Source organism: Macrobrachium rosenbergii, chromosome 52 (genome assembly GCF_040412425.1).
Source record: "Macrobrachium rosenbergii isolate ZJJX-2024 chromosome 52, ASM4041242v1, whole genome shotgun sequence".
Lineage (NCBI taxonomy): Eukaryota > Metazoa > Arthropoda > Malacostraca > Decapoda > Palaemonidae > Macrobrachium > Macrobrachium rosenbergii.
Window position 1 is genome coordinate 16,511,190 of NC_089792.1, and position 27,167 is coordinate 16,538,356.

At 41.8% G+C, this 27,167-nt stretch overlaps 1 protein-coding gene across 3 annotated transcripts; it reads left to right on the forward strand.

Annotated features, from left to right (window-relative positions):
* Positions 1 to 893: 893 nt before the first annotated feature.
* LOC136833715 (meiotic recombination protein DMC1/LIM15 homolog) lies at positions 894 to 25,227 on the forward strand. Of its 3 annotated transcripts, none has more exons than XM_067095926.1 (4): positions 894 to 996; positions 11,331 to 11,586; positions 19,787 to 20,032; positions 24,610 to 25,227. In XM_067095926.1, exons 2-4 carry the CDS (start codon positions 11,365 to 11,367, stop codon positions 24,673 to 24,675), a joined length of 534 nt encoding a protein of 177 aa, XP_066952027.1. In that variant the 5' UTR covers positions 894 to 996; positions 11,331 to 11,364; the 3' UTR covers positions 24,676 to 25,227. The 3 variants fall into 3 exon arrangements, with proteins under 3 accessions (XP_066952027.1, XP_066952028.1, XP_066952026.1); XM_067095927.1 differs by lacking the exon at positions 894 to 996 and adding an exon at positions 1,442 to 1,798 and having other exon boundaries at positions 24,215 to 25,227; XM_067095925.1 differs by lacking the exon at positions 894 to 996 and adding an exon at positions 1,696 to 1,798.
* Positions 25,228 to 27,167: the final 1,940 nt, after the last annotated feature.

The window sequence follows — 27,167 nt, forward strand, 5'->3', positions numbered from 1 at the left end:
TTTTTATCCGTTTAGTTTCATTAATGAAGTGATCCAGGAAATAAATGAAGATATCAGCATTCCTTGCGATTATAGTAAACTTGATCTATTGAGATCGGGCTGTGTAAACTGACGTATGAATGTTTATAATCCGCCTCGGAACACGATTACCCCTGTCTTTCTTGGGTTGCTTGAGTTTCAGTGACTCCCTGTCCAAGCTTGAAAGATACTCGCTGTGTATAACACAGCCAACGGATGGAGTCAACACAAGATTAGCTACAGATGGTTTAGAGTTATCTGAGCCAAGATGCACTTCGAATATTGTTTAGAGCATCTAAATTTGCAGCACAATGACTGTAAACAAGCACCCAATCGAAATCAGTAAGACTGAAAATTTCTAGTCTTTAAAACAAAACTAAAGACTTTCTTATTGTCTGAGTGATGACATTGTGGATTTGACAATAAATATGGAATATCCCGTTCAGGACCCTGCGAGACTTAGTGGGCCTGCGTATATGGCAAGTGAGTTTGCGCAAGGTTTATAGAGCGGGTCTCGCAAAGCTCCTTCGGCGAAGTCGGACCTGCGAAAAAAGGAACGGTAAACAGTAAATAGGTAGACTTTATTTCGAGAATATAGCTGAGGAAAAGAAGTGTTCCACAAGGAAGTATACTGAGCCCTGTCCTGCTTAATATTTACAAAATTGTGTCGGCACACCTACTAAAGAAACGGAGTAAACCAAGCCTTGGTGACTCACAATCACAATTTATCTGACACTAAGCAATATAGGAAATATAGCAGAAAAAATGAAGGAGATCACGGGTGGTATGAAGAAATGCATAGAAATGAAACAGTTGAAATTAAATGATAACTGGGGTATCTATCCTTGGCTCTGAGGTACTTTAATTAATGAGTCTCATTCAGTAAATGGTTTGGAAGCAGCATTAAACAGTAATCTGTCTCTGAAGTGGTCAAATCTGTGACTGGATACTCCGTAAAATTAAAGACCCATATACAAGGTATGCGCTTTAATTTTTCAAGCGACATTGAATTGAAAACCCAGGATCCTGGGAAAACCAAGATATATAATGGAGATGCTAAAGTAGTTTCGGCCTAAAGCAATTAACATTGAAGCATACCGCAGAGTTGTACTGGATGGAGGAACCTAAATTCATCTTACAGACAGGCTTAGTGCCCTTGAAAAATCTTCCTCAAGACTTGTTTAATAACTGTTTATTAACAACTGCATCAGTGAATTATTGATACTCAACAAAGGAAATTATGGGTAATTATGCTAAGATTACAAATTGCTTGCGTACTTTCTATCATTATATATATATATATATATATATATATATATATATATATATATATATATATATATATATATCCAACTGTAAGTATATACTGCGTTTTCATGGTTTGACTATTACCATCGCAATTATTTTTTATATATTATAGACAAGACTTGTTCAGCTGTGATTTCGGACGGAGAATCATCCTACTCTCTGTAATACATTTAATATATCCATTTAAATGGCTAACGATGTACCGTCGCTGACAACGCTCTTAAATGACTATAAATTAATAATGCAATGAACATATATGATTAAAGCAATCTGTCTCATAAATGATTAATTGATCGCATTCAAATTGAAAATAATCGTTACCCGGCAACTCGGCGTGTTAAGAAATGGCGGGATATTATGAGTTAAATTGTCCTGTCTGTCTTCAACGGTTCATTGACCTGCAACGCTTCGACCCACATTAATTCAGTTTCCAAGAGCTGACAGCGTTCTCTCAAACTTATATTTAGTAAAGGTGAGAGCTGAGATGGCGTGAATTAGCTTTTGTAGTCTGTTTCTTACTTTCTAATGATCATTAATGATAATTGAGGGAATTTACGCTAGACTTACCTAGGATAAGTCGCTGTTACCAGCCTAGTTGATAAACCTAGTTCTGTATTCGGCCACCTTTGGCGCATGGGCTAGGCTAAATATCCATATGATAAGGTAGCTTTAAGTATAAATAACAAATACAGATCCATTTATCAGTACTTACTATAGTACCATTATATTTCCATCTGGTTTACTTGGGCTCTTGCCTTGGCCTACGTTATGTAGGCTAGGTCTAAAGTAACCTGGACCTGTCTAAGCCTAAGTAATAATTAAGAATCGTAAATAGTGTTATATTAGTTAAACCTATTCTGTTAAATAGCCAGTTTTCTAGTTTTAAGGTAATTTTTTAATGTATAATTGCAATGCGAATTTGAGACATAGCATAGGCCCAGTTTGTTTCCGAGTAATTTTGTGGCATTTTACTTTGGTATTATTTTATAAGTTGCCAATACACGACATGAAATTATAAAATACATTTTTGAAAAGAGCTCTTCATTCTCCTTATTTTGAACCCCATAAACTATGCGCAAGTGATAAATAAAAAAATTAATCAAATTACAACTTACCTAGGCCTAAGGTAAGAAGAAGAACCCTCCCCTCCAAAATACAGATAAATTAAAAATTAATCAATTTACAACTTCATCTCCTAGCCCTTTTGTGTGAAAATCCCAAAATGGATTATAAGTTGCCAATTATGTGTACCTTAGTTTAACCCACTGAGCTAATTAACATCAAAACTAAGTTATAGGTACCAGTGAAAATGGCAGTTTCTTATAGTATTTTGGATGCTTATTAACAATTTAACGTTAATTTTTGGCGGTCGGTGTATTTTTACCTTTGAACTCTACCCTACGGTAATGGGGACTTGGGAGTACTCCATATCATCTCACGAGATGGAGCACCTTCTTTTCAAACGGTTCAAATCCCAAAAATAACTTGTTAACGTTTGGGTAAAATTACTAAACATAAGGGACATTCCATTGCCAACAAAAACAAATGCATACCTTAAAAGTTTGAAAAACCCGTTTCAGACTGCACTTGCGGCTGGATATGAACAGTTCGAAACAGACGTGGCTAAGATGGCATTAGTCCCCCTTGTTGGATGGATTAGGGGATTTATTTTACAGCCGACTAACGTTGAAGAACCAAAATACTATAAGTTTCTTTACCAAGGTGTCTCTATTACAGAAATACCTGGGACCTACAGCTTATTGTGGAATCCGAACCACAGTATCCGAGAAATGAATTTCTACCACCAGAAATAAATTCCTCTAACTCTTCATTGGCCGGCCGGAGACTCAAACTCGGGCCTAGGAGAGTGCTAGTCGAGAACTCTACCTAATGTAATTTTGGGGTGTTTACTGGTTATAATTTTGCCATGTTATCTATGGAGGGGGGCTGATATTGTCTTACCTTATAAGTCATAATTTGATTAATTTTTGACGTATCATTTGTGCTTAGTTTATGGGAGTTCAAAATAAGGAGAATGAAGAGCTCTTTTTAAAAATGCAGGTTACAACTTCATATCATGTATTGGCAACATATAAAATAATACCAATGGTTTTTCTTGCAAAAATGGCTGGCTGGAGTCTTATTGGCAACTTATAAAATTTTACCTTTACTCCTAGCTAGGTCTTTACCTGTTGGAAATAGGCTTCTGGGTTAACCCATGACACTTCCCCCCATAGGCCTAGTCTTTTCACAATAAGGGCCCAGCAGTGAGAAGCTGGGGATGCATCCTGACCTAACATTGGGTGCAGCAACCTGCATGGACCCCTGCCTAGCCTGGCCTTAGCCTGGCCATAAATCATAGAGTAAAATAAGGGGATGCTAACCCAATCTGTGGCTGTGTGTTCTAGGCTATTAGACTGGTTCTCGGTGTATTTTTGTTACAACTTTTACTGGTTATTACCAAAGGTTTCTCAAATGGGGGCAGCCTCTGTTAATTAAACCTGACCCTAAAACTGTATTTGTTCCTACACAATATACGAATCCTTGGTCCTTTACATTAGGAATTACTTTAAGCGCAGCTGGAAACGACAGTTAAACTTTCGAACGAGGCGGTAGGCAGTTAACTACCGTCGATAGGCGGGAGTCCCACCTGCCCAGATGTAAACATTCCAATATGCTTTCAGCCATCGCCTGATGTAGACGAGTTTTTGTAGCTCTCTGCCTGATCGCCGTTACGGTGTTTTTTCCCAGTGGGATCTTTTTTGTTTTGATTGTGTTGGATATTTGTGTTGTTTGATACTGTTTTATAAGCTATGCATGCCCATGAATCATCTAATCCTGTGTGGAAGGCTGTCAACCCCCAGCATGTGTGTCCTCGGGTTGGTGGCAAGGGTCGTACCCGCTTTCGGTCTTCAGTTGATGTTGACCCTCATGCCCTCTGTACCACTTGCAGGGGGCATGACTGTAATCGTAATTCGACTTGTGCTGAGTGTTGCTCTTGGTAGCCTGCGCAGTGGCCTAAGTTTAACCTACAGGAAACAGTATCAAAGGAAGGCTGCCAAGACATTGTTGTAAGGACATACACCTCCGATGATGCCCTTGGTAGATAATCCTTCTTCTTTGTTTCTTTCTGAGTAAGCTTCCCCTTCTGGCTGTCTCCTTTGTCCTCTTCACTCACTTCGTCGGGTGAAGATCGGTGGGGGCACCTGGACAGTCAAGACAACCTCTTCTTGGGGGCCTCTCTTGCTCCAAGGGGGAAACTTTTCCCTCAAAGCAAGAGTAGCCACCCACCACTCACCCGACTTTTGCTTCTCCAGGTTTGGTGACCAAGCATCATGAGGCAACTGATCTCCAGGCAGCTTGGCTCTTCTTGGGGCTCTCAGGCACTCCTTTTGTGCAGGGTCTCCTGACCCACCTGACGATGTTCCTGATGGTGACACATGCTGCTTTGACCTCAACAACAACCACAGTGACCATGACAGTGACGGTGTCCACTCACTTCCCGACTCAAGTGACCCAAGCGGTGGTGGACCAGACAGCTGTACATGCTTGGGCACCCTGCCTCTGGTTCTACTGTACCTGTGGTCCTGACTGCTCCTGATCCTACTGTGCCTCCTGTCCTGGTTGCTCATGTTGCCTTAGCTGCTCCTGTGGTCCCTGCCAACCGGGCTGCTTTTGCTGTGCCTCCTGCCCCAGCTGCCCTGGTTGCTTCTGTTGCCACTCCTGCTGCTCTTGTGGTTCTGGCTGAGGTAGGGAGAGTAGCTTGGAAGACCGCACCCTGGAAGGACTCTCATCTTCCTCAGGATGCGGACACCCCCGAGATACAGGGGACCTTTGCAGAGATCATCACGCTGATTTATCAGCACAATGATCTCGGGGGTTGGGGGGAGACCATGGCCTCTTCTGTGGATCGTCTTTGGCACCTCGAATCCTACTGGGGTCCCAAGAAGGAACCAAAGGCTTCAGTGGGGCTGCCTTGGTCTGCACTTGCTGAGGGGGTACTCAGCCAAGTGAATAACCTTGTCTCTGGGCAAGAGAATTCACTTCGGTCAAACCGCTTGGACAAGCTCCTTCCCCCTCCTCTGCCTTGACAGAAGGGGTTCTACACGCCCTCGGAGGCGTCTTTGCCAACTAAGCAGGTTGACCCGTACCTGGTTTGACTAGGCAGGGGTCTCTCGCTGCAGCACCTTGTTGCGGAAGGGGTCTCCCTCTCACAGCAAGAGGTAGCTAACCTGGGGGTTGCCTCTATGGTGGCTCTCCAGGCAGTCTCCTGGTTGGATGTGTTGTCTTTCACAGTTTCCAAGGTTGCAGCCTCCAGTCTGCAGGTAGGGCTGTCTCCTACCTGGCTCACCAGACGGCAAACCTGATGCTGAAGAGGAGGGACGCTGTCCTGAAACGTATCTCAAGGTCTGTAGGTCCTGAGTCGACATTGGTCCTTAGGAATGGACTGTTGCTGGGTTCTGCCTGTCTCCTCCCCAGAGAGTTGGAAGATGCTGCGGTGGAGAAGAGACAGGCTGAAGACAAGGACCGCCTTGTTCACCAGGCAGTGGCCAAGACCTCTGGGTCTTCGCATGCCACTGCAGCCCAACCCTCAGGTCAGGCTAGCACTTCCTCGGCCCCTGAGAATACCCAGGGTTTGGAGGGTGCTCATGGGAACACCCAGCCTTCTTTTTCCTCTGCCAAGAAAGGTTTGCAGTCGCGTCCCTTTCAACCCTCTTTCCAGTCGGGAAAAAGGGAGAAAGGTAAGAAGAAGAAGGGAGGACGCTAGGGGCGGTTTTCCCCCCAGCTGCTGCCATTGGTTGGGGGTTGCCTGTTGAGTCATAGGGCAACATGACAGTGACATGGAGACGAGACCTTGGTAGTGGATGTCCTGTGGGAGGGTATCTACTTCCCTTCGAGTCTTGGCTACCCCTCACTAACAACCCAGTCCATCTCCTCACCTATATTCCCAGCTCGCCGAAGGACCTCGCATTCATCAGTCCCCAGGGTTTTACAGGCATCTTCTCGGAGAAAACCTGCCAGTCAGACGAACTGCTGAATGGAAACAGCACGCACTTGTATCAGGAAAACGACTCGTTGAAGGATCGGAAATACCCATTCATCCATCCATCCTCTCACAAGTCTTTATCCGCATGAGTATTCCAGTTTAGGGTAGCAGTATCTCGACAACTGGCCCATTTGCCTGGTTATGAGCAGAATTCCGACTGCTCATCATTGCTGCAGGACAGGGATCAGCTCCTTGAGTTCTGCTACAGCCTATGGGTCATAGTAAATCTCGAGAAGCCCGATCTCATCCCCAAGCAGAGGATAAAGTACCTGGGCATGCTGATAGATACAGCAGCAGCAAGAGCCTTTCCCTCGGATTCTTGTATCAGCAGGTTCAGGAAGGCAGCGCAGCTGTTCCTGTCTTGATGGGAGCAGCCAGCTCAACAATGGCAAGTCGTCATCAGTCACCTGTCGTCATTTGAGAAGCTGGTCTCTCATGGGCGGCTTCACCTACATTCTCTCCAGTGGAGAATGAAGGAGTACTGGTCCCAGTCTCAAGACCCTCAGTCCTTTTCCATTCCTCTTTCAGAGGAAGTGAGACAGGATTTAGACTGGTGGATGGACAACAGGAACCTTTTATAGGAGTATCTCTGCATACTGCCCCTCCCGACCCCGACATACTTCTGTTCTCAGATGCATCGACCGAGGGATGGGGCGCACCTGGAGGAGTTGCTGACTTTGGGGGTTTGGAACCGAGATGACAAGCACCTTCACATCAACATCCTGGAACTCAAGGCAGCCTTCCTAGCCCTCCAAGAGTTTCAGGATCGAGTGATGGGACAATTGGTGGTGTTGATGAGCGACAACACCACAGTAGTGACATGTCATCAAACAGGAGGGGTCTTGTATCCCTCCTGCTGGATCAGTTAACATTGCAGATGCACAAGTGGCCAGTTGCTCACTCGACAGAGCTGTCATCCAGGTACACTTTAGGCAAGAGGGATGTAGTGGCAGACAAGCTCAGCTGCCAGAATCAAGTGATAGGGATGGAGTGGTCCCTTCACTTGGACATCACGGAGAGGTTGTTCGAACTGTGGGGGCTTCCTGCCATTGATCTGTTCACCACCTGGCACAACAGAAAGCTTCAAATCTTCTGCTCCATTGTGCCGGACCCATGGGCCGCTGTGGAGAACGCATTCTAACACCCGTGGGACAACCGACGTTTACGCCTTCCCTCCATTTTGCCTGATTTGCAAGGTGACCAGCAGAGTGTTGATCATCCCGAATCTCAGGATGATTCTGGTGGCTCCCAGATGACCGTGGTCTGTTTGGTATCCCAATCTACTAGCTCTGCTGTCCAAGGCACTGAGAGATTCCTCCTCGGCCCAACCTTCTGTGTCAACTGCATGGAGCTGTATGATCAGGCAGTGCAATCCCTGTGTCTTTATGGCTGGAGACTATCCAGCATCTCTTGCGAGTGAGAGGCTTTTCTTGCCGCGCAGCAGCAGAGATGGCTGGATATCTCAGACAGTCCTCTGCTGGATTTACCAGGAAAAATGGACCATCTTCTTTGGTTGGTGTTGTAGACAGGGTCTCTCTTCAGTCTGAGCTACTATTCAGCAGGTAGCGGACTTCCTCGTCTTCCTTTGCCGAGAGAAGCTTCTCTCCATTTCAGCTGTAAAGGCTATAGGGCCATACTTGGCCTAGCCTTGTGCCCAAAAGGTGTGGACATCTCCTCTTTGGAGATTTCGCTACTGATGAGAAGCTTTGAAAGTCTTGCCCTCCTAGAGACCTCAGGTCCCCTGTGTGGGATGTGACTCTCATGTTGAGGACCTGACTCATGCACTGAATGAGCCTTTACAAGAGTCATCAGACAGGGATTTGACCCTTCAGACCGTCTTTCTGCTTGCCCTGGCATTGGCGAAGAGAGAGGCAAACTTCATGGACTTTCCTTTTATGTTAAACAATTGAGAGGATGGGGATCGGTGAAGAGAGTAGGTGAACTTCATGGACTTTCCTTTGACGTTAAACACTTGAGGGGATGGGGATCAGTTACACTCGACTTCATCCCGAATTTTGTTGCGAAAAATCAGAACCTGTTGGTCCCTGATGCCAGGTTTGAGACCTTTATGATCTCCTCCCTAGAGGACTTTGTTGATAATGATCCAGATGAAATGCTACTTTGTCTGTTAGAGTGCTGCGGTACTATCTAAAGAGGACTCGACATTTCCAGCCTGAGTGTCAATGACTCTTTGTTAGTACTGGCTCACCCAAGAAAGAAGTGTCTAAGAACACGATTTCTTTTGGGCTTTGTGAGACAATCAGGAGAGCATACTCTGCAGGTGGCAAAGACAACACCCGGTACCTTCCACCCGAGAGCTCACGAAGTCAAGGGCGTTGGTCCAACCTGCAATTCTGGAAGAATATGCCTGTTCCTCAGGTACTGAAAGAGGGGCTGGGGTCTCAACAGACCACCTTCAGGTCATTCTATCTTCAGGACATTGCCCATAAGTCCTTGGACACTTTTTCCTTGGGACCTCTGATTGTTACTCAACAAGTTGTGTAGCTTACCTGGTCCCTCTAATGGGACAGGTAACATCTCGCCTAAGGTGTTCGGTTATGGAAGTGTGTGTGATTGGCCTCTCCTTCTCCTTCTTCCTTGTCATCCTTCTTTCTCTTCCTTTGGGCAGAGAGTGGGATTTGAGCTGACACATGCTGGAACTGGCGGCCGATGCAGGTAAGTCTATGCTTCGAGATCCGTTCTATTTTTCTGTCATTAGATTTATAGAAGCAAACCCACTCCTTCCTCTAAGTTAAGTATATCTTAGTTTAACCAGACCACTGAGCTGATTAACAGCTCTCCTAGGGCTGGCCTGAAGGATTAGATTTATTTTACGTGGCTAAGAACCTACTGGTTACCTAGCAACGGGACCTACAGCTTATTGTGGGATCCAAACCACATTATGACGAGAAATGAATTTCTATCACCAGAAATAAATTCCTCTAATTCTTCATTAGCAAGGGGAGGAAGGACACTGACAGCAAGACAAACCAAATACTGTACTGTACACAGATTCTCACCTGCAGTCTTCAGGGCAAGTTAAGAGTATTAGTGGACGAACTGAGCTGTTGCAAACAGGTTCTACCCACAGAATGGTCTCTGAACCCACAGGTGTGCACTGACCTGTTGAAATGGTGGGGAACACCGTCGATAGACTTGTTTGCAACATCCAGGATCCATCGCCTCCCCCTGTATTGCTCTCTGGCACTGGACCCTCAGACTTGGGCAACGGAGGCGATACTTCAGGATTGGTCACACCTGGAAATGTATGCCTTCCCTCCATTCAGTCTAGTAAGAGACATAATCAACAAATTTAGACTTCTCATCACACATTGATGATTTTAGTAGCTCTTTTGGCCTTAAAAGAAGTGGTTTCCAGACCTGGAACTTCTGTCAGACTTTCCGTGGCTCCTCCCACAGAGGAAACATCTCTGACAACCACACTTCAACAGATATCATCAAGGTTCGTCCACTCTTGCTCTGACAGGCTTTAAACTGTCAGGATGCTTGTTAGAGCAAAAGTATTTTCAAGAAAAGTTGTGAATGTTATCCCAAAATGTAAATGCAACTCCTCTTCAAAGCACTACCAGGCTAAGTGGGCAGTTTTTTAGGAGATGGGGGTAAAGAACATAGCATCTTGTCTTGTTCTATTTCTGTAGCCCAACTAGCTGAATTTTTACTTTACCCAGGATCTTCGAGAGGCCTTTCGACGTCTACGATAAAGGGTTACAGATCCATGCTGAACTCAGTATTCAAGCATAGAGGTGTGAACATTTCCTTAGATCTGGACATTTCAGACTTAGTCAAGTCTTTTGATACCAGGAAACGAAGTCTCAGCAGCCAGTGTCTTGGAACCTAGATGTAGTTCTACATTGGTTGTCAGGCCCACCTTTTGAACCTATGCAGATGTCCTCCTGTAGTGATCTGTCTAGAAAGACACTTTTCTTAATCACTTTAGCCACAGCGTAAGAATAAATGAGTTACAAGCCCTGGACAAACAAGTTGCTTTTTTGCAAGAGACAGCCATTTGCTCATATATATTTTAGGCTTTTTAGCCAAAAACGAGTACTGTACCCGTCTTAACCCTTGGCCTCATTCTTTCTTGGTCCAGAGTCTTGCAGAACTGGTAGGACCGTCTGAACAAGAGAGAGTATTATGCCCAGTGAGATCATTAAGATTTTACATTGAGAGACCTAAGGATTTCAGAGGGAATTCTCATAACCTCTGGTGTTCTGTCAAGAACCCTTTACGTCCTCTCTCCAAGAATGCTATCTCTTTCTTTTTGGGAGATATTATTGTAGCCTCACTTGGGAATTCAGTAGAATGTTTGTTTAGTTTGTGACATTTTGTACAAACAGAATGTAGGTCAGTATCAAGGGGGTGAAAGGAAGCAATTGCAACGCTTCCCTACCTGAGGGCAGAACCTTTGAGGCTGACAATCAACAGGCTTAGATGATTCTTGGGTTTGGTTACAATTATCCTTGACCAAAAGATAAGAACAGTATATAAGCAAAAAAAGCAAGATCCAAATATACACAAATAAGCACACTATTACAACAGAAACAACTGGAATGAAAAAACCAGAAGTGAAGTGAAGTATAGAACAGCTGGCTAATATCAGGCAGGAAAAGTATGTCCGTCTGAACGAGGCTATAAGGCAGGTGGATGCATCGCTCAGTAGCAGGAGGTGGTAGGGTCTCCATCGTCCCTCCCAATGGTAGTTAATACCAAACAACCTTGTTGTTTTAGAATAGCCTGCTCCAGATCATACTGAAGGTAATTCCTCATGTAAAGACCTCAGATTTGTATGTTAGGAAAAATACAAATTGATCAAAAATGTCATTTTATGCCACATCATTTCAATTGTTAACAATCATCACTGTGAATTAAATCATGTACAGTACCAAAATCAGTTGGACTTGGGTAGATACTTTCATAATGAAATATTTATTTCCAGTACTTGGCATTAGGAACAGTTTCCACTCACAGCCATGGAAGACCAAGCACTTGATGTGGAGGAGGCTCGTTTGGATGATGACATTAGTTTCTTCACTGACATTGATGAGCTACAAGCTCATGGAATAAATGCAGCTGATATCAAGAAACTGAAATCAGCAGGAATCTGCACAGTGAGAGGTATTCAGATGACCACAAGAAAGAAAATGTGCACCATCAAAGGGCTTTCAGAGGCAAAAGTGGATAAAATTAAAGAGGTATGTTTTGTCATTTTTATTCCTGAAATTTTCCTACTACTAATCTGTTCTGAGGAAGCATATAAACTTTACAATTTTATATAGAAGTACAGTATTCCTTAGGAAAAATCTTGTTATGGTTATTGAAGCTTGGTAACTGAACAGTTGGGATGCAGTGGGAGTACAATTGACCCCTGTTATTTGCGGGGAATGCGTACCGCTACCCCCCACAAATAGCTAAAATCTGTGAATACTTAAAACCCATCTAAAAACGTTTATAACTGCCTATTTTAATAGTTCAGAACACAAAAAAACTAAAAATGCTTATACCTTAATATTTTAATAGTTTTATCACAAAAAGTTCATTTAGTCACAGAAATTATTTGAAAATACAGTAATCTGTGAATATTTCTCTATGAAAAATACTGCGAATAGGTGAATTTTCGGCGAATAATGTGTATACAGTACTATGTGTCCCACAGAGAATCCGTGAATAGGTGAAGCCGCAAATCCAGAACTGCGAATAGGCGGGGGTCCACTGTACCACCTCTCATTTTTGGCTACCATCAGCAGAACATGTCATTGCTCTGCAGTCACTTCACTTGACTGTGGTGGTGGATGTTTGCTTTTTTCTTTTTATGTCTTTGTGTGAGTTTGTGATGAATGAGAAAGCTGACTGTTTGAAGATTTGCTCTTTTCAGGGATTATAATTGAATCAGTTATTTACCTTGTAAGTAGTGCATAGGATCATCGCCAATTCAGTGGAAGAAATTCAGCAAGTCAAAGAGGGTCAAGAATTCTGTAAGTGTTGGAAGTTAGCTCATCTCCCTTCACCCTAAAGACTACCTGTACTGTGCTTACTAGGGCTATTACTCCTTTTGTTGGGACCATTTCCTGTTAATGTCATAATGTTCTGTATGGTCTAGGAAGCATTTAGTGAGGGTGGTGGGATGCCTAACTTCTCTTACCCCTTGTGATGGACCAGGTATGCTGCTGGTAATGTTGCCTGTATACTCGTCAGGCAGCTACTTCATACTAAAACACTTCTCATGCTTCACTAGACTCCGTGCCAAAGCTTCCTGCAGAGCCCCTCTCAATGAGAGAATGCTTTGCTGGAACCACATGGCTTTACTGAAAAATATTTATATTCTGTATTGAAGCCACATGATGGGAAAAAGAGCTCACAGAACGGAGAAATCTTTTCTCTTGGTTCTGATCTCAATACTCTACCTTTTTATTATTACCTTTTCTTGTATTTTATGTGTTCTTCCTTGCTTGTGAACCTCTATTACTTTGTAAAGCAACTGTGGAGTTTTCCCCCAGTTTCACATATACTTCATCCCATTTAATTTCCAGATTTATTTCCTCTTGTTTAACCACTCTAACTTGTCTACCTCCTGGTAATGTTTGGACCTGAGAGGCATCAATATGCCAGTCATAGTGATGCCTCAAGGGGAACTGTCCAGAAACTTCAGCCCATAAATTCCAGGGGTGGGTTATTTCTTTGGGCAGGGCTCTGCATTCTTTCTAGTTTGCCTATCATTATAGTTAGAATGGGGATGATTTTATTCTTGTGATACTTTATGTCCTGACAAGTTTGATATGGTAGCTAATATTGGGGCCTCTAATTATTTTGAAGCCATCCGTTTGGGATAGGGTAGAGGCTTGGCATCCTGGAATTTTTCTCACTGATGTCATTGGCAGAAAAATATACGTAATGAAAGGTATGTATGGAAAATACCAAAAATGCCCTACTACCCATAGACCTATTGATGACCCTCTGGCAATAATTTAACTATAGCATCTGCTTCTCCAAAAGAAGTGTTCTGGGACACCAGAGTTGAAAAGGAACAGTTGGAAATAAAATATTTAAAAGACTATTTTGGTGGGGTAATTTGGAATAAAAAATTTTTGTAAGCTGTACATGTTCTGATTGTCTTTGTTAACTTTTTCATAAGTTTCTCCAGGGACTCTAAAGAAGCAAATGCCATCTCATTCTCAGTTTTAAGCTCTTAAGTAGTAGGTATGTGGTTGATGAAGAGTCAGACTATAGGTTTTACTGAAAGACAGTAACCCATTCCAAACCTAAATAAAGTAACAATGTGAAAGGCCTACTATACCTTAAAAGGTTTTTGGGAAGTACCAAAAGAAATTATCAACAAATATGGATAGTCTTTTCAAACTGAGGCTTTAATGCTGCTTAACTTGAAAACCTTTCAAGATAGTTTTCCCTCTGAAGACACACTTCAGTGAGTTTAATTTGAGGAATGATTTATTTAGAGGAATTACAAGATTTCTCTGATAAGGAAATTTTAGATCTTTGTCCTGATAATGTTTACAAAGTGAAGAAACTAAAAGGCAAAATAACGATGTTGTTCTAGCGTCTCATCAAAATACATACAAGAATTTATCAATATTATAAATTTAGATCCAAGCAATGCTACAGATGCTCTGTGAAAATGGATGACAACAGTCACAACTTCTCTCATATATATTTTGTTTCCACTCTGATGAGAGTTTCAAGTCTGTCCATGATTTTGAATTGAGAAAGATGTAGTGAAATAGTGCAAAACTGATACAGTATAATTATGGTAAAGCAAGGAAAAGCTTAGTTGGTAACAAGTCACCAGAATCCTCCTATGCAGAAATGGTCACTCAAAGAAGGACAAATAATTTAAGAGAATTTTCACAGTCATATTTTTTTCTAACTTTACTGCAGCAGCAGAACCTTCACCATGTAAGTACAGTACTCTACAAATGCTGTAATTCCTGCTGCTTCTCTCAATAAACCAGCTGTATCTGCTCTTGCTACAACTGCAGTAACTGGTTAAATATACAGTTCTTTGTTGGGCTGAAATTCCATTCTCAGCTAAACTCTGCAGAATCTCACTGTAACTGGTTGCCTCTCCCAAACATAGATATTCCCGTTGCTTTGCCAATTGGTTCTTAGCCACGTAAAATAAATCTAATCCAACATTTAAAAGTGGTCAAACTAAGATATACTTTTTTTTTCCCAAAGACCAGTGATGCAACATAAAAAAATGATGCATTAAAATTATTCATCTTTGGGTTCTGAGAAATTAGTGTCAAATTAAGAAGAATCTCAGAAACTACAAAAACATTTGTCACTGGACAAAGATGATTTTTGCTTACCAGAGGGGAACAAAAGTTCGTGTCCAGTTCTGTATATCCCAAAGGCAATGTAAGTTAGTAACAAAAAACACTATCCTTAATGAGGACCCCTTTTAGCAAAAAAGAAAGTTGTAAATGAATTAACTTCAGCCTAGAGAACCAAAAATTTAAATAGATGAAGCAAACTTATTGCACCCTGACTAAAGTCTAAGGCATAAATGAAATAAAAGATATTTTTATATGGTTCCCTAACCTATTGGTTCAACCTTGGCAGTTTAAAAATTTAAAATTCACACAGCGGCACTTCTATTGTTTGTGTGTAGGGGATAAGGTCCCGCCCACTATCCAGGACTCAGGGAAACAACTTAGCAGAGAGCTCAATTCGTTTCCTGCTGGCTTCTGATCAACATTGATAGTTTTTCACAGCTAATTTCATCGCTATTTTGGATGTTTTCTTTGCCTAATCTTGGTGAAGTATTCACAATTTGTTGTTGTGGTTTTCTATTATTATGGGATTATTTTTTAGTTAATGGTAGGATTTTCCTCAGTTAACATTTTGGATTCTAGTTCATCTAGTGTTCGCTTTTGCTCAGAGGGTTGTAAAACTAGACTAAGTTTTCTTACGATTCTGTTACTAAATGCACTAAATGGAGGGGACAAGAGTGTAGTATGGATAGTACTTGCTTAGAGTGTCAAGATTGGGAGGAGAAAAAATGGAAGACCTTAAAATCTCACTAAGAGAAACTTGAGAGAGATAGAAAGAGGAAGGCAGCCCTTAGGGCTGAGAATAGGGCTAGTACAGAATCTGTTGCTTTTCCTAGTATAGTGAAAGATAGGCCTGTTACTTATCCAATTTGTCCGTTTTCTCCCATCCTAAGTCCTCCTACTTTACCACTAACTCCTGATCCAGGTTCCCATGATTCTTCTCTCTGCGCTATTGCCAGCCTCGAATCAAGGTTTGATTAGAAGTTTGGAGTACTTGTAATATCTAATACCGTTATGGAGATGGAAAGTGCTGTTAAATCTCTTATGGAGAAAAATGTGATCAGTGACAATGGAGTGAAAAGTGACAGTGTTGTGCATGTTGAGGAGGTGGCTGTCTGTCCCACCAGTGCTCCTAGATGAAGGTCCCTGTCCCTCTCCCCAGCACCAGAGAGAAGACATACTGGAGGTCCAAGGGAGGCTGGCGGGGTTTGCCCATGGGCAGTCGCCCCCTCCATTGAGCCTGTCGTTCATTCCCAGGCTTCGATTAAACACCTTTGTAAAGGATTTTCTATGCATCAGCTTTCTTCGGATTCGGAGGCATCCAGTCCGAGCAGGAAGCTCCTGTATTGCTTCTCATCTTCGTTGCACCTGCTCTAGAGACGTGGAGCTTGGTGATGTGTCTCCTCTGGCAGCAAAGAGGTTTCTTAGCCACGTAAAATAAGCCTAATCTGCCAGCCCTAGGAGAGCTGTTAATCAGAGTGGTCTGGCCTAAGGTATAACCTTCCCCACAACCTTCCTGCAGCTATCAGGATCAGTCTGTTTCTCCCGCTCACCCTCGTCAGTCGATAGGAGACAGTCCCGAGTGCTATAAGCACCCATATTGCCCAACTTCTTCTGAGCTCCTGGCGCCCGCATTCTCGCACCAGACTTCTGCTTTTGACTGCTCGACACCAGCTCCCAAGCTTCCGGCACCAACAGCCGAGGGCCCATCAGTAGCTTCTGGACGCCCAGCGCCTCCCTCTCATTCTCCGTCAACATCAATTCAAGAGGATCACTCATTAGCCCCCCTTCAGCACCAGTTGTCAGAACTTATGGGGCTTTTGAAGAAAACTTTGTCAGTTCCCGAGACCAAAGACAAGTCTTTGTCTCTGATATCTTCAGAGGGGGAAGAAGTTGTTCAGGATACAGTCCCTTCTGCTTACGTATTCATCTCTTTTGAAATTTCTCCTTGAGAGCTTCCCAGACTCCATTGTTCCAGCTGCTCCATCTTCTCCAGCTTTTACCTTCCTCAGAAAGAAACAGCCTTCTTCTGAAGGTACCAAGCTGCCCAAGTTAGTTCTTTCCTCTTCCTTGAGGAAGGCTCTACGAGAGGTACATGATTGGCTGGCCTCTAAGAGGGAGTAGGGCAAAGCAACATTTGCTTCTCTGCCCAGCAAGTTAATGAAGATGAGGTACACATTCTATGCCACTGGGGAAGCTCCTTCTTGGGAGTTTCTGCTTCCTCCCAAGGGGACTTCTCCAGCCTGGTAGACTCAGCTCTTAGAGCTGCCTTTTCTATGTCCAAAGTAAGGTTTTCATCCCTGGAACTGGATCATCTTATCAAGAGTATTTTTAAAGTTCTAGAAATATTTAGTTTTCTCAGTTGGGCTGTTGGGGCTCTTGCAAGAAGGGTCGATGACTGCCCAGATCTCACTGAGGGCTTTTCTTCTGATTGGCTAGGGGTACTTTTGTGTGCCAATAGGGTGGCAACAAACGTCTCTGCAGAACTCGCCAATGCAGAAGTCAGCTCTACTTTTTGCTCCTTTGGATAAGGCTCATCTTTTTCCTCAAGTAAGAGTTAAGGCTCAGACTCTTTCTATGACTGACCTGTTGGCTCCAGTAACCGGCTCCTTCAGAGATCTTCTCCCCCTTACAGCCCCAGCCCTTTCTTGGGGATAACCTAAAACCCAGCCTAGACCTAGAACTAACTTGTGACCTCAGACGAAGTCCATCAAAAAGTCTTCGTTCAAGCCCAACCCCAAGAAATAAGAATTTAGTCCTCCATGCCCAAGTAGGAGCCAGACTTCTACTTTTTTGGAAGGAATGGGCACACAGAGGCGCAGAGCCGTGGGTAGTCCAGGTACTCAAGGAGGGCTATGCCACTCTTTTCAACAAAGCTCCTCCTTTAATAACATCGCCGATTGCCTTGACAGTGTTTTCAGAAGGTTCCATGAGATTTTTGGCTCTTGCTCAGGAGTTGAGTCCCTGATCATCAAGGGAGTGGTGGAAGAAGTACTCGATTGCTACTCAGAAGGTTTTTACAATGGCCTTATCATGGTTGTGAAGACCTCGGGGCTGGAGGCCCATTTTGGACGTCCGCACTGTGAATACTTTTGTCCTGAAGACGAAGTTCCACATGGAGACAATACACTCAGTCATGTCTTCAGTGCAGCAGGGGGACTGGATGGTCATCCTGGATATGCAAGATGTATATTTTCGTGTCCATATTCATCTGGAAATGTCTTTGCTTTGTATTTCAGGGCAGAGCACTACAGTTTCAGGCTCTGTGCTTTGGCTTGTTGACGGCACCACAAATATTCACATTAGTCCTCTCTCCTCTAGGGAACTGGCTTCACCTGCTGGAAATTAACATCAACTTGTACCTGACGACAGGCTTCTCCGCTGTCCATTGGAGAAGTGCACCGAGGACTTGAGAAGAATTCTTCGCCTGATGCAGGAGTTAGGAATTATCATAAATGAGAAGAAATCCCTTATGACACCATCTCAGGAGATTCCCTATTTGAGGATGATCCTGAATTCACAGACTTTCAGGCTTTTCTGTTGCCCAAGAGAGTCGACAACTGTCTACAGGCTGTCTGTCGGTATATGGCCCTTCTGTCCTGCTTGGCAGTGCAGTGGATGAGTCTCCTAGGGACCCTTGCTTTGGTAGAACAATTTGTGAAACTAGGCAGGCTACACATGAGACCCCTTCTGTTTTTCCTGAAAGCGAACTGGTGCAGGAAAACTCAACCAGACTCTTTCATCTTCCTGATAACATTGGAAATAAAAGTGGATCTCCAGTGATGGTCTTGTGAAGAAAGACTTCAGGAGGGGAAGTCTCTTCCTCCAGTGAACCCAGACCTCCAGTTTTATTCAGACACGTCTGACCTAGGATGGGGTGCTCTCCTGGATGGTCGGGAAGTCTCCGGAACGTGGACAGCTTTGCAGTGGGAATCTCACATCAATGTAAAGGAGTTGAGAGCTGTTCACCTGGCCCTTCAAGCTTTCTCGGACCTAGTCTGCGGCAAGAAGATAGTAGTGCACACAGACAATACCACTGCACTCTTTACATCCGCAAACAAGGAGGCACTCACTCCTTCTCTCTTTACAAGATGGCTAGGGATCTCCTTCTGTGGGCAGATTAGAATGAAGTCACTCACCACCCAGTTCATTCAAGGAAGAATGAATGTTCTTGCAGACGAACTAAGTCTCCTCAAACAGGTCCTTCCAACCGAATGGACTTTTGACCTGTTAGTCTGCGATGATCTGTGGAGACTATGGGGCAGGCCCACCGTCTATCTCTTTGCAACGTTGAGGAATCACAGACTTCCACTCTTTTGCTCTTCAGACCCAGACCCTCAAGCTTGGGCCACAGATGCAATTTTCCTGGACTGGACAGGCTTAGATGTGCACATCTTCCCTCCTTTCAGGATGATAAGGGAGTGAATCAACAAGTTGTTGACGCATCGAGGCACCTCCATGACTCTAGTTGCTCCATTTTGACTTAAAAATGAGTGTTTCCCAGATCTGATTCGGCTTCTCGTGGACTATCTGAGACTACTTCCACAAAGGAGGTCTCTTCTCAGACAACCCCACTTCCTCAGATTCCACCAAGGGTTGTCTGCTCTGGCACTGACAGGCTTCAGACAGTCAGGTGCCTCGTCAGAGCAAAAGGCTTTTTACGACAGGCTGCAGAGGCAGTTGCAAGGTGCAGGTGAATGTGTTCTTCAAAGCTCTACCAATCTAAATGGCCAGTCTTCAGAATATGGTGAGTCCGAAATAACGTGTCTTCTTCTGAGACATCTATAAATCAGATAGCTGGATTTTTACTATTTCTGAAATCTGTCAGAAAATGATTAACCTCTATCAGAGCTTATAATTATATAATGATAAAGTGGTTGCAAATGGTCCATAAAATGGTAGATGCCATTCAACCTAATAAATGCAAAGTTATGCACATAGGTTATAAAAATAAGAATGCTACTGGTGTTGAGATAGTTCTTATCAAGTGAAAGATCAGGTGTCATTATCACCCTCGTTATTTACGATACTGTTTTTGCGATGGAATATAATTGATTAAATAATTGAAGTTGAGTCTTTGTATAATTCTTGGTGTGTCTTTCAGGTTTCAGCAAAATTGGGTGGTGGAGATGGTTTTGTAACAGCTCTTGTGGTTTCTGAACGCCGGCGACACATTTTCAAGGTAAGCACTGGATCAGCTGAATTGGACACTCTCCTTGGAGGGGGAATAGAAAGCATGGCCATTACTGAAGTCTTTGGGGAATTCCGAACAGGCAAGACACAGTTATCTCACACACTCTGTGTTACTGCTCAGTTACCCAATGAAGCTGGAACATACACAGGTGGAAAGGTTTGTATTTTTCATTTTGCGTTTTGAGTTAAACTTTTATAATTTATTCTTAGAGGGGAAGTATTTAGAGCCAGATTTCATACATAATTTATTCTTAGAGGGAAGTATATAGAGCCAGATTTCATACATAAAGCCTTTTTTAGGTTTTTATTGACTCATGACCTATGAAAGATTTTTGACAGGGGCTGACATAGTGATCTGGGGATCAAAATTCCCTGTTTATTGATCATCTTTCCATGTCACATCATGGTGTACTGATCTAAATGTATCGAATCCTCCCCATTTCTGGCCATGTCTCAAATTCTCTTTGTGGTTAGAATTTTTTCTTCATAGACTTTATGACATAGGATGCTAATTCTAGTTTTCACTCTTCCTTCTCTTTGACCCATTCTTTATCAGGCATCATTCTGTAAAATATAGAACTCAAGTTTTTCAGTTAGTATTAGCGTTTTCACTATGCCTGTAGAAAATGAGGCTTTTTTCACTTGTTAACAGCAAGTCAGTTACTGGTGCGTAATATTAATATTCCTCAGAAGGGATCTGTCCACCAGCCAAAACCTGTTTTAGATCCTCTATTGAGGGGATCCGTCCATTAAGGGTTAAACTTTGTTAGAGCAGCAGTGATTCTTGGACATGACTTTTGGAGGGAATCAGTTGTACATCTCATTTCATTCACAAAAGATACCACAAGAAAATAGGTATTACCTGGATTGGTATGTTGTAAGATCATAGAAAGTATGTTTTTAATATACGCACAAACTGGCCACTTCCTGCAAGTGGTCATATCATCTGCTCTTCATCTGGAAGTTCCAGGAATTCACTCTTGAATCTGAAATTCCCTTTTGGGACAGCTAGAGAATATATAGAAATTCACCTCATTCTCACTGGGAAGCCTGGTTTTGGATCACCTAGCTCTCTTTGTGGATGGATATGGGTTATGGTCTTGGGAAAAATACTTTCATCACAGAATAGTTAGTCTGTGGGAGCAAACAGGTTGAGCTTTGGAATGATGCAAATGAGTTTCAAGAGTTGCTCTATACGAGTGCCATGAAGTTAGCATTTGCACGGCCTTAGGGGTTTCCTCTAATAGTCATCTTAAGTCACATAGAGTGGTAGAACATCCTTGTTTTTGTCTCTGATGTGTAGCTTCAGTTAAAAGGCTTCTGTCACCTTCCATTGTTTTTATATAATCAACTGGTTAAGAAACCCCCCAGATCCTTGATCCGTTGCTGTTGGGGTGGCCTTGGAGAATGGTAACTGACAAGTAATGTACCGTTATAGTGATGAAGATAGACATCAGAGCCATGTACTGTACCTCAATTGCTGATCTAACCAGTTGCAGTCAGGCCCTTTTTTTACACTTAGTGACAACTTGAGTTTCCTTTCCTTCTATCAAAAGTGGATTATCTGATGTGGCCTAGCAAGGGAAACTTTCTGTTAAACCTTGCCCTCAGTGCTGGATCTGATTTCTACAGACTAATGAAATTAAAGGCACTGAGGGTAAGGTGTATTATCAGGTGTTCTCCAAGGGTAGGTACCTTTTTAAAGGAGGCAGTATTGCTCTTCCCCTTTTAGGGCATCTCCTAGATAGAGGGAATACATCCTGAATTAATTTTATATTTTTCATATTATGAATATGAATCCTCAGCCTCTGGTGCATCCTTGATTCTTTCTTTGGGTTCTTTCAGACACATGAAAAATAGAGAAATAGAAGTAATATAAACACTTTTTGAGATAACTAAGGCTAATAGAAAAACTAAATTTAGGCAGACTCTAACCTTGACCCATTTTTATTATCTTGGAATGAGAATTGGTGTAGATAACTCTTAAGTTAAAGTAATGAAACATGACACAATGCCCTTTCTTTGTTAGAAACAGGGATAATAGGTACAAATCCCACAGCATCCTGCAACATAGATATAAAGAAGAACCATCATCTAACTAAGAACAAGCAAAATTTATTTGAAGATAGATTTATTGCCTCACAAGTAAAAAAGAAGCAGGTCAGTTTCCCCATAAACCCCAAAATCAAGATAAATTTGTGGGCTTAGACCCTCTTGGCCCTAAACTATGTAAAAGATGATTGTGTCTAGCATTTGTTCAGATAGCAAGCAGGCAAGCAAATCTTACTAATGAATTCACATGATCATCATCTATGGAGAAAGTTTTGGTAAATCTTAATTTCAAAATAGATTGTTGTTCAAAGAAAGACAACAATCATGCTCCATTATTAATTGACCACAGGGTCTTAAAAGGTAGACTGCTTTGATTCAGTTAACTAAGCCTAGCAAACCCAGTCCCAAAATGAAGACTTTTTTAGAATTTAAACAGTAACCCCATATCCTACAGTAGAGCTGTGAAGTTGTCTAAGAAATGTCTTCAAGGTAGGGCTTTAAGCTATTCTTCTTATTGGCAAGGCCCCAGGCATGCTACCAGTAGGCTTTTCCTCAGAAAAGAAAAGTTTTGGGCATGTGACACAAACAGACCAGAATTGTGTATAAGATGACATTAGAGTTGTTTGTCAGTTTTCAACTGGGTTTTACAGCCAGGTGTCTGGTTTAAAGGCATCAAGGATAGTGCTCCATTATCAACCTCAGCCCCCTGAACAGAACATCTCAGCAGACCTCAGTTCAAAATCTGAAATGGTTTTGACTGAACATCAATTGACTTAAGGCTTATATTTAGATCTCATTGCTTACTGCCTGATATTTCTCCACATTTGCAGTGAAGTAGCTTTGTTTTGGTAGCCCTGAAGATCTGGTTTTAGTTTAGCAGTCTGAGACTGTTTTTATCTTATTATGCAGACTTAGTTTTCCAGTATTTGAAGTTTGTAGTGAAGGCTGTCTAAGACAAGATTTAGGAACAGGATTTTTATGATTCTCAGCAACTATTTGATACAAATTGTAGGGGACTTGTGTACTAAAGATCTTTATCATCCTCATGAGTTCTGTCAACATTTGGGATGATAGAAATGGAGGTTTTGAACCCCACCCCTGGATCTTGGGTAGGGATAGGGAATATTCTAGGCAGCCTCTAGAGCTGCCCCACCCCTCACCCCATAAAAACTATTCTACCATTCCTAGTTATGTAGGCAATATTTTATCTTCAGAGACCAAAGGATGTCATGTCTTGTGTCCACTCACCAACTCCCTTTATACCACACCAAGTTTTGTCGAATATGATTTCTTACTGGATCAGTTTGTCTTGAATATATGATAATGTTATCAGGCAAATCAAATCTGGTAATGGATACTCTACAAGATCAGAGGCATCCTAATTTACTTTGTAAACAAAATCTTGATGTCAACTTTGTTTAAAAGTTGGCATTTGAGGCAGTGGAGGAGGTGTTTGTGAATTTGTATCAAAGGAAATGACTCCTAGATGGTTAGATCCATATGCACCCTAGAACTGGGAGGAGTACCAGCAGGACCAGATGGTGCTTTCTTAGATGAGGTTTTGAACTTAGTGGACTCATCATTCTTTCCCTTTTGTAGACATTCTGGGTTTATATACAGCCATCTTCCATGGTTGGTATGTGACAAGTCCTTTCCAAGAAGACACAGTTCTGGGGATATGTAGACATGACAAAGGCACACTATGCTAATTAGCAGACGGCTTGGCCTTGAACTTGTCCAGCTGAATTTCTGAATCCTACATGCTCCCAATCATCAAGTTTTAGGGTGTTCCAACAGCTTGATCCTTTGTCACTTGAATTGCAATTGGAACAAATTTTCCTGAATGGGTTTGTTGCAAAACAAATTTAATATTTTATAAATAAAACTTTTCCATAAAAGAGGATGAATGCTTCCCACTCAGATAACTTTGAGTTTCCCAGTCTTGCAGACTACACAGAGGCCAGTAAACTGCTGAAACTAAGGATCCACAGATAAAAGAACAGGAAACTGTTTGCCATTCTTTTTTTTTTTTTCCAAAAGTGAACTGTCTCTGGGATAAAAAGTACATAAATGTTGTAAAATTACTGAGTACAGTAATAGAATTGCCAGTATATTTAAATTACAGTATTTTCTTAAGATTTTGTCCATTTGCTTTGTTTTTCAGTGCAGTTAATTTTTATTAATGTTAAGATACATACAATAAGCATAATTTTGAGGGTATATTGGTGTGTATACTATTCTTTTGGAATAATTATGTAACAAAGTCATTTTATGAATTATGCTTCAGGTCATCTTCATTGAAGAGAACACTTTTTAGACCAGAACGCTGGTGGCTTTCACTATTGCTGAGCCGCTTGTTCCTTTTGGATCAAGATGCAGTGTTAGATAATGTTTTGTAACACCGTGAAAAGGACTTCTGAGCACCAGTTTGAAATTCTTGATCATGTCAGATTTGCACAGTTTCATGAAGAACATGAGTCCTCATCAAACAAGCTGTAGTAGAACCATTATGGCATTGTTTCTTGGGAGGATTTTAGTGGTCAGCTTGAGAGATACCAGATAGGCAGCAAAAGAGACTAGCACAGTATTTATCAAGACTCAGAAAATAAGTGAGGAATACAATGTTTCTGTATTTATTACAAACCAAATGACAGAGATCCTGGTGCAACAATGTCTTTTCAGGCTGACCCAAAGAAACCTATTGGTGGACACCATTGGCCCATGCTTCCACCACTCGAGGACTCATAAAGGACGAGGAGAAACAAGAATTGCCCAAATATATGACAGTCCAGAACTGTCCAGAAAGGGAAGCTATTCATTTGCTATAACTGCAGGTGGCATTGCTGATGCTAAAGAGGCTAACACTCATTACCAAGAGACATTAATTATTACAGCATTCTAAACTTGTGACCAAAAATTGTTTACTCATTAGGTTAATGTACATAATTATTGTATTTATAGGTGTCTGGTTTCCTGTCTTGTGTGTTTAGAATTTCAACCAACAGATATCTTAATATTGTAAATAGAAATGCTGTTTGAGCAGTAAAGGGGAATTTTGACAGCTTTAAAGGTGGTGTGATCTCAAGGAGAAAAGCCTTGTAAGGCCATTTTTCTAGTTTTATTTGTCTGCAGTTTTGGCTAAAGGCAAAATTCACTTAACAGTCATAAATGGGAACTGTTTTCAGAATGTTTTATGATACAAGGTGCTTAATTTATGTTTGTTGTTAAGGTAAGGAAGATGAAAGACATAAGACCAGAAATATTCAATTATCATTCAGGCAATAAAACTGGGAAAATACACTTTGAATTTTTGAACATTGCCCAAGTCATTAATTTGAGTTTACTTCTTCAGATTAAAGAAAATGCCAGTTGTACAGTAGTAGAAGGGAAAGTCCCATAAAAACTCTTGCTAGTTCTTCAGATTTTGTGCAACCCTTTTATTTCTGATGGAGGCTCTTGGTCCCCTGCAGGGTACTGTTTAGCCTCTGGCAGGGCAGATATGGGCATATCCTATTTAGACAGGACTCTTGCATAATCAGAGGGGTTTACCTTGTGGTTGGAGAAAGTAGTAGTTGTAGTAGAAGTAGAAGCAGAAGGTGGAGAGGTACAAGAAGAGCAGACTAATTTGTTGTTGCTGAGACTTAAGAGAGGGATCTTGAAAAAGAAGTCTTTCCGGTTGAGTTGGGTGGTTGCACTGGGCAGTGTCAAATTGTCTAGTTGTATTGTCATAGATGGTTAGTTCCTACATGAATACAAACCCTTGGTCTTTACATGTGGGGATTTGAACTTAGTGAGCTGGAAATTCGGCCATTAAACATTTGCAAGGTTTATTACTGTAACAGTTATTGATGGTATGTGACAAGTCCGCCCACCAAGTCGGTGTACATTGAAAATGTAGCTCATAGCTCTTTGTACACTGAGTTGGTAGAGCAGTGGACTAGTACTTAACTGGTCCACTGAATTTCGAGTCTCCTACATGTCCTGAATGAAGAAGTTAGAGTGTTCAATTTGATTTCTTGTGATAGAAATTAATTTCTGGAGCTATACTGTAATGTGGTGGGTTTGTTCCAAAACAATTTTATAAATAAAATCCGTTGCATAAAAGCTAACCAACTGGTTAGTTTAGCCACGTAAAATAAGTCTAATCTTTGGACCAGCAGAAGGGGAGCTGTTAATCAGCTCACTGGTCTGGTGATAAATGAACAGGTATACTTTTTTTTTTTTTTCTTTGGAACTGTCTGGTAAAAAGTAGACGTTACGTTTATTTCTCTGTCCTGCTGTTCGACTATCTCTTCTGTGTTTGAATATATTTGTTTTTATAATATATTTTATATTTTTTGTTTATACTTTGCATATATTGGATATATTGAAACATTTCAACATGTGTCTTACTAATAATATATTCACTTATTCTTGCTACATAGCCATATTGACTCGTTTTAGCCTGCATAAGTTTTGGAGCCTCTCTCCTTATACAGTACTGTATATCATTTTACTTACTTTTTTTTTTATTTACACAAATCCAACACCTATCTCCTTGGTGTTTGTTTTTTTGTATATTCTGTTTTCTTTATTCAAGTAACTAGAGAGTTGGAGTGATAGTTTCAACTTTGATGCAGAACCTCAGATGCGTTTCCAGCCCTAGTAGTGTTGTCCATGTCGGCTTGTTTCCGTGACCTTAGTCTCTGTCATTCCAGAACTCCTCCCTGTTCACTTTCTCCTGGAAGGCCCTCTGACCATCGTTCCAGCTACAATGTTTCTGTCCTTATTACAAACCAAATGAAGACAGATCCTGTGTGTCTTTTCAGGCTGACTCCAAAACCATTCAGCCTCGACCATAGTGTCTTGTCATCTCTCACGTTCTGGCTCTCCTAGGAGAGAAACAAGTTTGCACAAATGGATGTGACAGCACAGATGTACAGTTGTATGAAGACACACAGCCGTAACTGCAGGGTGTGGAAGTTGTCGCAGGATGGCATGTCCGTAAATGGACCATCGACATTACTTATGAAGGTTTGGGAAGAGAATGGGGTGGCCTGCTGTTAATGACAATATGATTTCTATGGTTGCCTGTCTTAAAGACTGATTTCAACCCAATGTCAATGACTTGTTTAGAATTTCCTTCAAATTTGCCAAAAATTTCAAATTGTCATTTCTCTGACTAATGAGATGATCAAATTAGTGTCCCGATTCAAGGTGGACATCTGTGCGTTTCATTTCAGTTTTATTTGTTGTGTCAG